At 32.9% G+C, this 11608-nt stretch overlaps 2 protein-coding genes across 2 annotated transcripts; both read left to right on the plus strand.

The window, feature by feature from the left end:
* The first annotated feature begins 531 nt into the window (after window positions 1-531).
* On the plus strand, window positions 532-1582 carry LOC149550275 (RING-H2 finger protein ATL17-like). Its single transcript, XM_089795057.1, has one exon. It carries the CDS (start codon window positions 789-791, stop codon window positions 1431-1433), a length of 645 nt encoding a protein of 214 aa, XP_089651183.1. The 5' UTR covers window positions 532-788; the 3' UTR covers window positions 1434-1582.
* Window positions 1583-6943: 5361 nt separating this feature from the next.
* Window positions 6944-7546, plus strand: LOC149550276 (RING-H2 finger protein ATL3-like). The gene has a single exon (XM_089794453.1). It carries the CDS (start codon window positions 6944-6946, stop codon window positions 7544-7546), a length of 603 nt encoding a protein of 200 aa, XP_089650579.1.
* The last annotated feature ends 4062 nt before the right edge of the window (window positions 7547-11608 follow it).

Here is an 11608-nt window from a genome sequence, read left to right on the forward strand (position 1 = left end):
AAGAGGCAAGACGCAATATACAGCTTGATAGTTGAACTTTAGACGGCATAAAATTCTGAAAGTGAACAAAATTATGGATCCTTATTTAATCCATTATATATGCAAGAATCAAACAAAACAAGTTCTCCTCTTTTCCAATTTGAATGAAGTTAAAATTCCTCGTCAGCATGTACAAGTCCTGCACAAACCATACAAGTTATCTGTTTGACAGTCAAACCATTCAACTCAGAACATGTGGAGGCAACGGATCACTATTAAATACAGTCAAAAACCTGCTGATTCTTCTTTATGTGAAGTAAAGAATTTGTGTGCATGAACATGAAAAGGAGATAGTAATTGGTCGTTGGCATTTCATTTTCTCATTAGCAAAAGAGATATGAATTATTTGTTTGAGTTTGAAAGCTTTACCTATTGAATATGATAAAGCCAGCTATGGATAACTACGTGGACAAAACTCTACTACAGAAAAACCCTTTCAATGGATCGGCTCTTCTACCTGCGGAGACCTATAAAACAATTAAGAATTTCTTAAGCATTTCATTTTAGGTGTGGCTCTGCTCTCAATCTGAAGTCTTGAGTTGAGACTAATAAAGTTTGTTTTGGATTATATATCAGATATTCTGAGGATGGATTTCTGACAAGCTTTTTAACGTGATCAATGATGCAGCTTTTTTCCTGTATCATATCAGCTGGAAAGATTCAAATAAGACGGTTTATTAAAACCCACCTACAAAGAGTAAGGTTTAAAGGACAGGCAATAAATTTAAGTTTGCTACACAGATTTTGATATGTCTATAGTGATATTCTTAGCAATCGTGACTATTACTCTGATTGTTTTAAAAGTCTTCTATAAGCATTGCTACAATGGAAGAAGTGTGGCCTCAAGAAGGCGCAATGGATTTCATCATTCAGAAGATGATATCTCATTTGTGGACCCTGTGGCTTTGGATAAAGAAAGTTTGAATGCTCTGCCAATTGTTGAATACAAACCAGGCATTCTTAAAGAAAGGGTAGAATGTACTGTGTGTTTGTCAGAATTTGAAGAGAATGAAAAACTGAGGGTATTGCCCAACTGCAAGCACTGGTTTCATACCAAATGTATTGATATGTGGTTGCATTCTCACACCAGTTGTCCTCTCTGCAGAACAAGCGTGCAACCCTTTCTGACCGCAAATGGGCTCAAGTCAGTGAATGGTGAAGAAGAGTTTCAAACAAACAATTCACCTGGAGATCAACCCATTTCTTCAAATATTGAACTAAGTAATGGAACTGTTGTTCGTGGGCACCTGGTGAGAGGCCAAAGAAGTAGTGGTAGAGTGCAGTATCTGATCCCATCAAGCGTAGATTTAAGGGCGGCCGAGAATGAGATGGATCAAGGATTACATGAAGGGGGACCACTGCCACACACTACCATTGATATAGAGTTTATCTAAGGGCACTGTGATTTATACAAATTCTCTTGTATATTCATTTAGCTACTCTTATATTTTAGAATGTATTTTGTGTCTTATTTTGTGAATTTAAATATTGTATACTAATTATTGAAATGTTAAATAGTCAAAAATGACTAATTCTTTCCAAATTTTATTTATTCCTAAAAGTGTAATGTTTGAAGGATGTTCATAGTTGTAACAAAGGATTATAAGTGTGAGGTTTAGGATCAGCCTATAAGGAAGATCAAAACCACCAAAAGGGTTCACTATGAATCTAAAAATTGTCCAAAAATATAATGTTAAGAATTATCATGGTCTACACCTCATATTTTTCCATTTGGATCCTTAAAGGAATGTTGTATGGTGTATCATACCTTGTATCATAAGCATGTCAAGGTTTTTGGTTTAATTTGAAACTATCTATAATTACTCTCTTAGACATATAATAGAATTTGTTAATAAACACCCCATATTTTTCCATATGGATGTTGCATGGAGCATTGCAACATGAATCATAACCATGCCCATATTTTTTGTTTAGCTTAAAGTTTTCTATAATCCTCTATTATATGTGTAATAGAATTTTTTTATATGAAAAGTCAAAGTTCAAAAAATATATAAATAAGAATCCCAAAAAAATACACCACTCAGATTTACATTAAAAAGCCTCATAAAATTATATCAAGGAAAATATCACAATCAAAAATATTGATTCTTAGAAAAAATTTTAAAATGTTTAACTCCAAATATACCAAATAGGAAAACCTGATTAATTAATAAAATTTTATAAAAATCTTTAACTCACATAGAAATGAAGATGCATCATTAAAACCAATTGCAGGTACCACTAATACAACCCATTCTTCCTCCTTATTCTATATAATCAATCTTAACTACAAAAATGTATTTGTACGACGCACTACTTCCATATTTTTGTTGTGAACACATTCTCATTGTTCCCCAATATTCTAGTAACCGACTAGAGACAACAAGGAAACTTCTCTATTCTCTTTTAGGATCTTCCTCCTCCCAAATTCTTGTCATTGACACAGTTTTCTCTTTTTCTCTTCTTTCTTCCACATGGAGTGATTTCACCCTCTGTTAGAATAGACCATATCCTGCTTAGTATGAAGACAAATTATCCTTCCTCAATGGGGCTGTGGACTGCCTCGCCTTGAGGAATGAATTTGTGCATCGTCAAATCTGTTAAAAAGAATTGTGTAAGTAGTAGGTATTCCACCATATATATCTTGATCAAACCTTAAACCCTAGTCTCAATGGACTATATCAATACTAACATGAGATAGTTGTATTCCACCATATATTCCTTGATCAAACTCAACCTCACTCACCCGCAAAACTATGGTTGATGGGTTTTCATACTGCACTGGATCGGACCTACTTTGATCTCTAATCAGATGCTCATGAACAACAGTTTCATTGGTCATTGCAATATTTGAAGAAATGGGCTCTTCTATCAATGGTCTATTTGCTGCAATCTCTCCTTCAATAGATACTGACTTTACTCCATTTGGAGGTGGAGAAAGGAGCACCATTGTTCTACATAGAGGACAAGTATTGTGGGAATGCAACCACATATTAATGCATTATACATGAAAGCTATGATTGCAGTTAGGCAATACCCTTAGTTTCTCGGACTCCTCGAACGGAGATAAACAGACTGAACATTCTAGCCCTTCTTTGAGCTTCGCTGATTTGTATTCAAATATTGGAAGAACACTCATACTTTATTTAGCCAAACCCATGGTGTTGGTAAGTGTTATATTGTCGCCTAGAGAAGCAAGTCCATTGTCACTTCTCGAGTAGTTATGCCAAACTCTTAGCAGTGTTAGGAAAGCAAATATAATCAATATGACTATTGCAACTGACATATCATATAGAAGTTCTGTCTTGAGAAACAAACCCATGATTTCCACAAACAATGAATGGTGGAAGTGAAATTCCAGACTTGAGGACTTTAATGTGCTCAACCCAAGGCCTGTATTTTACTTAGGGGGAAAATTAATTGGAACTTTTATAGAGGTCGTTATGGAAGAGCCAAGCCTGGAATGGTTTGTACACCTGCTGGGCTTTTTTTGTTCCATCGTTTTTCGTTTATAATAATAACAAAATTGTATCTCAAGAATCAAATTGGTATATATCTTTACTATTTAAAACAAAACGTCTAAGTACAATAGTTCTTGCTATGCATGCAACGACAGGCTTTAGTCTCTGATTTCAAATTGTTTACCAGGACACATCATCTGCATTAATGACTATTTTGTGGCTTCATCGATTATTACAATTGAATAGCATCTTCGTATGGAGAGTGTGATTTGGTTCCGAAGCAGATGACTTACATGGAACATAGTCCATAATAAGAATCATGTTTTTATTGTTTACTGCTTCTTTACGGAACTTAGACATCATGCTTCTTCACGGGTCTTTGACTCGAGGAGAGCAGATGTTCCGAAACTTTTATTGAATCCGACTTAAAAAATTTATTTCGTCATTAATGAATTCCTCCTATCATTTTCTTGGACCATGAAGCATCTTGTAAATTTGTTTTTGCTTGGAGTCTGCCTCAGCTTCTATCATTTCCTTCGACCATGAAGCATCTTGTAAATTTGGTTTCACATGAAATCTACTTCGATCTACTTTATATTAAAATCAACTTGTAAATGCATTACGCCCTATACTTTATTTTGTTTGTATTACACCATTTATGTTTTATATGAAGGAGAATTCATAATGCAACATATTTATTATTTAGCCGTTCGATATTTGACTAGGAGATTATGAGTATTGATATATAATTTATTATAGAATTGTTTTACATTTCAACAATATCAATTCTATATACTAGTTGGATGGTGCCATGACAATGTTAAAGCTCTTGAATCTTAAGATATATATTCATATATATTTCTTATTTTGAAATATTTGTGGGTAAAGTTAGACTATTTGAATAATAAGTAGAAAGCCCTCCTATATCCTTAGCAATATGTATCATAGCATCTTAGTTTATGATAGTACAACTTTTATTCTACTTTAGGCTTTGTGATATATTTAGTTTCTATTGGCCAATCGGGCTCCATTTTCTTCCTTATTTGGCTTCTAACAAACTTTATGGGCTTGATCAACAGTTGTTTGTTTAATTAATTCCATTGTTGTACTAGTTTGGTATTAAACATCATTGTTATGATTTATGAAGACTTGCAAGAATTACATTAGTAATGCTCTTATGTAAAGTGATATCACAATGTAAGTGACCTAATGAAGATCTCTTGTAAAGTAAGAATAAGATCCAAGCACATTAAATCCAATAATACAATCATAGAGTTGGTTGTTTTGTTATCAATCAATGGGTCTCAACTAAAGGCTATCAAAACTATAGAGAAATAGGTCATGTGGAAATCAATAAAAATTAGAGGCAAGATTGTGTCATGGGTTGAAATTTATGATGTACATAGATTATGTTGTTGAAAATGTCATGTTAGAGGTAAAAATACACCTTATCACCTATTATATGTTCCAGGACTCCTTAATGTATCCTAATACTCATTGGGTACATTAAGGAGTCCTAGGATAAATAATAATTGTTCAATCTTCCAAACCATAGTGGAAATATTAGAAGTGGGGTCTAAATACTACTTTCTATAGCTACAAGATGCATATTAGTTATTGCTACATCTCTCCTTGTCTTCATATGGTGTCAATTTCAAACCAAATATCGCATTTTTTGTAAATGTTAGCATAATTTACTAATTTATTTTTTCTTCATTTTAGGTTGTCTTTTGTTGAGCCCAAACTTTCCCACTTCACTTGGTGTATTGTTTTTTAATGCTTCTTTGATGGATCAATGATTCCTCATATAGGTATCTAATACCCTCATTGCCTTTTTGTAGATTGATGAAATTATTCAAACATGTATGGGGGTTTTATCCTCTAGCAAGTAACAATTTTGGAATTGAATAAACTCTTCAATTGAAAGCTTCTCCCCATTGTGTCAATGATCACATAAGTATATACTAGCTTCTATCTGAGAATATTCTACCTCCCTCCCCTTTGGAGTGCTACTTCTATGTAGTCTTCTAGGGGTGCTTCTAAGTCAATGACTAGATGTGCTTTTAGGTACCTAATAGTTGATTCTTCGAAGTCCTCACTTGACTTTAGCAATTTCTCTAGATCTCACTAAAGACAAAGACAAAGATAAAGTAATTGAGGATGGATGGGATCCCCCTAATATATATATGAGCCTCTCTAATAAATGGGGCAAGGTGAGTCATGAAGAGGTACATTATTTCCTCCCCCTATTGTTACTCTTGATGATTAGCAACATTTCTTTTGTTTATTTCTTGCTCCACGACTAGCCCCATTTTACTCTTGGTGTGTAATTATATCTAACCATGCTTCCTAGGAGTATGCATACTAGATTATTTCCTAAAGGATGTGTTGTAGACACTATTTGTTAAAAGGATCTAAATCAAAAAAATACAATTTCCACAATAAGAATACTTGTCATTCGTAAGTTTATAAACCTTTGACCTAACATGTAAATATCTATATTGATTTATGCAATGCTTCAGAGTTTGAAGAATGAAAACATGATTTAGAAGCGTGTTATCATTTGAGTTGGACTCCAAACAAAATTTCTACAAATTTATTAAAGACTTTGGTTTCAACTTCATAAACATAAGATGATAATTTACCAATTAAGAAAAATAACAACAAATACTTGTACTAATTAATTTTGCATTAGTTCTAAATTAAACTATGTCAAAATATATTTCACAATTTATATTTCAAATCTTATTCAAAATGTAATCGAAACGAAAACATATAAATAATTTATCTAATTATAAAATTGAGTTGTATTTGTACAGTATATATTGTTATTTCAATTGATATTACATAATTATGCCGCCATTCTTATCTTGTTAATATCATTAAAAAACTGCTATTTTCTTCCTTATCCAATAAAAATTTACAAATGCTATTTTTTCAATATTTTTTAAATATAAAAAATTATAGTATTTCTAAATAATCTTCCACATGAATTTTATTTTCAAAATAGACACCATGTCAACATCCACATTGACTAAAATGCCTTTAACTGACCAAAATTTGGACGATAATTTAGTGTCAAAGTGAATCCTTGTTTTAGTGGCTTCTCATAAAATCCATGAAGATAACCTTCTTTAAGCACCATTTGGCAGACTCGAGAATGCTCTTCCAAAGATCGAGATCTTAGAAAAATCATATAAAATATCCCCAAATTCCCTCTTTTGGACTTCATTCACGTTCACTAGCTTGTGAAGCAGAATCTGTGGAGGAAAACGTTCTGAAGTAATGTAATTCCTCTTTAAGAATGATGCGGTCAAACCTGTCTAAACATGCCCTGAGAATTTCAAAAATCTTCCATGGCGTTAGGAAACATATAAAATCCTCGCCCATAACCTCTTTTTCAATCATCAAAAACGCTATCCAATTCTGTAATTGTAGCAGCAATGGGTGATTCAACCGACAGGCTCTCTTCAGGACTAGATCGCGCCTCAGGAGGACTAGCTTTACTTCTTCTGGCGGTTTTTCTAATATTTCTACAGCGTTATCTTTGCAGAATGAATAGTGTGGCCTACACGGAGCCTAATGAATCTGACTCTGAAGAAAATCCTGCAATTATTCCCACCACGGGCTTGAATAAAGAAAGTCTAGATGCTCTGCCTATATTTGAGTACAAATCAAAGAGTTGCAATCACGAACAAGATTGTGCAGTCTGTCTCTCTGAATTTCAAGAGAATGAGAAATGTAGAATTTTGTCAAACTGTAACCACAGCTTCCATACAGAATGTATTGATATGTGGTTTTACTCTCACTCTACTTGTCCTCTTTGTAGAACCGCAGTGCAACCCTACTCATCTTCAAAGGTTAAAACAGAGGAGGAGGCCTCAATTTCCCCGAGTAATATTGGAAGAACGAACGGCAGTGTTTATACCCATTTGATGAGAGGTCAGACGAGTTCTACTGCGATACACTATGAGAACCCACCATATATTGTTTTGTGGGTAAGAGAGAATGAGTTGGATCAAAGACTGCCCACTGGAAGACTATGACAACAAATTGCTCTTCTTAGCCCTATCTTTCGAAATGGGATTTCTCTATTTCTCTGTTTTTTCAAGCTCTGTTGAACAGTTTGACAAGTTTGCCCTAAAAATCTCCATTAATGGAGGCTTTCAGAATCACATCAGAAAAATGAGGACACCGCATTGCTTCATGTAAACCGTAAAACTTAGTACAAGGCAGCCCAGGGAGAATTCTCCACACAACCGAGAAAGTTTGGTTTCTGTAATACATATTCATTATCCATAGGATGTGAACAACTTAATGTATAGCTCAATGAAAACGTGTTTGACTGTATCCATCACAATTTATGGCATGTAGCATAAGGCAACCTTGAAATACTGCTATTGATTTTTACACTGTTAAATCTAAACACTACAATCACTTTACATGATAAAAACGAGAAGAACTTCGAGAGAGAGAAAGCTCAAGCAAGCAGGAATTCATTATTTCCTTGGTTTAGGGGAAATTGTTCCCAAATTCTATTTAATATGAAGATATTTTCCTTTGAAAGTGTTTTGAACAAGAACTTGGATTAAGGTACTAAATTGTCTTCCTTGTAAGTTGACTGTAAAATTTTATGCATCCATCTACGGAAAACAGTCGTATAAGTTATTTTATTAGTATAGAATTTGAATCTCGGAATCCATGTTCTATAAATGGAGAGCCAAATCGTATGGTCAGTTGATCTGAAAGATACTTCGTCCATTCTAACGATAAACTTAAGATTCAAGTATTGGGATCAATTCAAATTTAATTCAACATGTAGAGGGTAAAGAAATTCACAAATGAAGTGTTGACTTGCAACCCAATTGATTAAAAAAACTTAATGAAACTTCAAGTTTGTTTTCTTTTATGTGAAAGTGGACTAAATCTAATAGAAGCCTCCCACGATGTGGCTATTAGAGGATCTATAAGTATACTATATAGAGATGCCAAATGCCAACAGCTAAAACAACACGAGTAGCTGAGAATGGTTTATGAGTGCAGGTAGGGTTTGATTGTAAGCGTAAACCATAATCAGAGGATAGATTCCATGGCAAAGAGGTCAGAGTTTTGGATGACAGTGACCATGTCTCAACAAGGCCCAATTTCATGGCCAGGACTTTGAGGGCTCAAGCAGGACCAAGGGCAAAAAATATCATAAATACCAGGGCTCAGGTTTTATATTGTTAAGCTCCCTGCTGCATAATACCATATCTACGTTGCCATTCTAATTGTTCTTATACGGTGACTTGTTCTTATCAAAAATCCATCATTGTTACACCATGTTCTAATGTGGCTGCTTAACTATGTTTTATGCTTAAATTCAAGCAGCAGAGTGTTCCTACAGGGTGGCTATTATTTAGGGAATGAAAATAAAGCTATGAAGAAAAAGGAGGCTCAGAGTGGATGCTTATTGAAAAAGCTCCATTTGTCATCATAAATTTACTTCCCTCCTTTTTTTGTTTCTAAATTTTATTTTAGTTTTTAAATCACTAAATTTTCTATCCAATTTTTATAAATATAATTAATATTAAAATGATTAGTAGCAATATTAGCAACTGCATGGGACCATGAACTGCCCAAAATAATCCTAAAAATACTAAGCAATGATGGCTAGACAAATTAAACCTTGCAGCTGCATGAGGCCTTGCTCTTAGGGATTGAAAAGAGACAAGCTGAAAGAGGACATCAGATAGTCTAAGCTATGCAAGCATGGTCGACTTCTATATCTATTTGTCTATTTTAAAAACTAACAAAATCATTCGGTGATTAAATTATACAGCACATCAGCAGAACTATTATTAATAAACAACATGAGTATAAATGTTTAGATCTATATTCGTTTGAATTATAAAATTTATTTTTCTTATAAAGACAGGTAAATTCATGGAGACATCATTTGATAAATAGTTGTAATATTTGGCTCTGAAGCTTTGTAAGGAAGTTTAGCTAAGAAATATATTATCTGACTTTTTACACTTGATGCTCTAAATCCATCTTAGATAAAAATACACTTTCCATGTTAGAGTTACTTTTTCTATTAAGGTGTTAGTTTGTCTTTGGCACCTAACTTTTAAAAAGAATTATATCAACTTCTATGAAGAATTTTACTCAATTTATTCATGCCTTACACAGATTTTGTTGATCGTGCTTTTGAGAAGTTCTATTCTTTTTAAAGGTACAGTGTTGCAAGAAATTGAACTTGAATTTCGAGCTGCATAGTTCAAAGTTCAGAGTTCAAAGTTTGAAAGTTCAAAATTCAAAATTGAAGGCTTAGAGTTACAGTTCAAGACTTCAAGTTCAAAGTTGCAAGCAACCCAATGGTTCAATTTTCATGGTTTAGACAATCCACAATCATCATGATTCAAAATTTTAAATTCACATGTTTGCATATGTTCAACTTGAACCATTGTACTTACTTTGGTTTGAAGTTCAAAATTCATTATGTGTGAAAGCATAAAGTGAAAGTGATCAATAAAAGGGAGGTGATAATGAAAAAGTATTTTTGGGAAAAATTCACAACATTGAACTTCAACCTCGAACTCCAAAGTTCAAAGTTCAAAATTCAAAATGATAGGTGGGTTCAAAATGAAAATTAGGTTCAATATGATAGTCAAATCTAAAGACATATTTGTCAATCCAAGAATGCTTTCAAAAGAAGTTTTTGAAAACTTAAATATGATGACAACCCACTTAATATTTTGGACTCAAATACCCCTGAATTTAATTTTATGGCCATATGAACTTATATGATAGATTATTTTAATATTTTCTTAATGTAGTAATGTGGTTGGTAGGGTTAGTTTATAAAGGGAGTGCCATGATCTAGCAAGCTATTCAAAAATTGTTAAAAATCCACCTGTACTTTTAAATAGCATTACGCCTGACCAATTTCCATGGCTCTAGCAGGCCTGAGTAACCTACGGTGAAATTATAAAAAGGTGGCTACAAGCTAAATTAAAAAGTTCTCACTCTCTTACGTACAACAATTTATATATTTTAAAGATATTTTAAATCAGTTTGAAAGTAGTCAATTAAAAGATTTTAATAATATCTTTTAAAAATTGAATGACAAGAGCTTCACTGGAATGTGGAATGTTCATTACTTCCTCTTGAAAATCAAGAATCAATTATCAAAACTAAAAGGTTGTATCATATTATTTACTCTAGAAATTAGAAGAAATTGGTGTTTTCCGTCTCCAACAATCATGTGGCTACAGGAAGGAGAAAATACATTTTTCTATGGTGTGATTGTAACAAAAATGAGAGAAAATAATATATTTTGATTTATGTATCTAGCTTGTTTTGAGAGTAGGGATAAGATGGTCTTATGGTTATTCTTATTATTTATATTGAATAAAGATAAATATATCTTGAGATATTGTGGTGTGAGATTTTTTTTATGATTGAAAATTATCTTGTGGCATTTCAATCACATTCCTTAAATTGTTCTCCTACTTTTTATTATCAAGTATATAAAATATTGCAAAATCTTGTTGTTTTGTATTTATTTGTATATATGTAAGCAAATTGTTAAAGTTTCCCTTTTGTTTTATTATAATGGAAAGAAATAATAGGTAGTATCTAGCTTGTCTAGATATTCTTTTCTCATTTATTTAAATTTGTAATTACATTTATTCCTTGTTGATAGGTGAATGTTTGTGCATTTGTGTCTTTTGGTCAAAGACATAACAATGTTTAATTCATTGTAAATCGTAAGTGGGAATTGTACCTTTCAATTCACAAGAGGGTTATCAATTTAATGGTAACATGTCCATCTGTTAGTGGAATTTGTTCTTCTATTCGGGTATTTTGAGTATTTCTTTGTATCTTTTTCTTCAGGACAAATATGTTTACTAACAAATTTTGATGATTTTGTTGGGGAAGGAAAATGAAAGATTGGTGCTTTCTTTCTTCAGTGATGATTAATATCTCTATGTGCAAAGAGAATGGTGACTATGTTTTGATTTGTAGAACTTTTTAATTAAAGAGTTCCATTATATGTTATGGCTTGTGTTGTAGCACAGTCATGGGGAGCTCATATTGGGCCTTTTTCTTTGTTTTGGTAT

Source organism: Cupressus sempervirens, chromosome 7 (assembly GCF_028749045.1).
Source record: "Cupressus sempervirens isolate cs-2001-9-10 chromosome 7, ASM2874904v1, whole genome shotgun sequence".
In the NCBI taxonomy this organism is placed as follows: domain Eukaryota; kingdom Viridiplantae; phylum Streptophyta; class Pinopsida; order Cupressales; family Cupressaceae; genus Cupressus; species Cupressus sempervirens.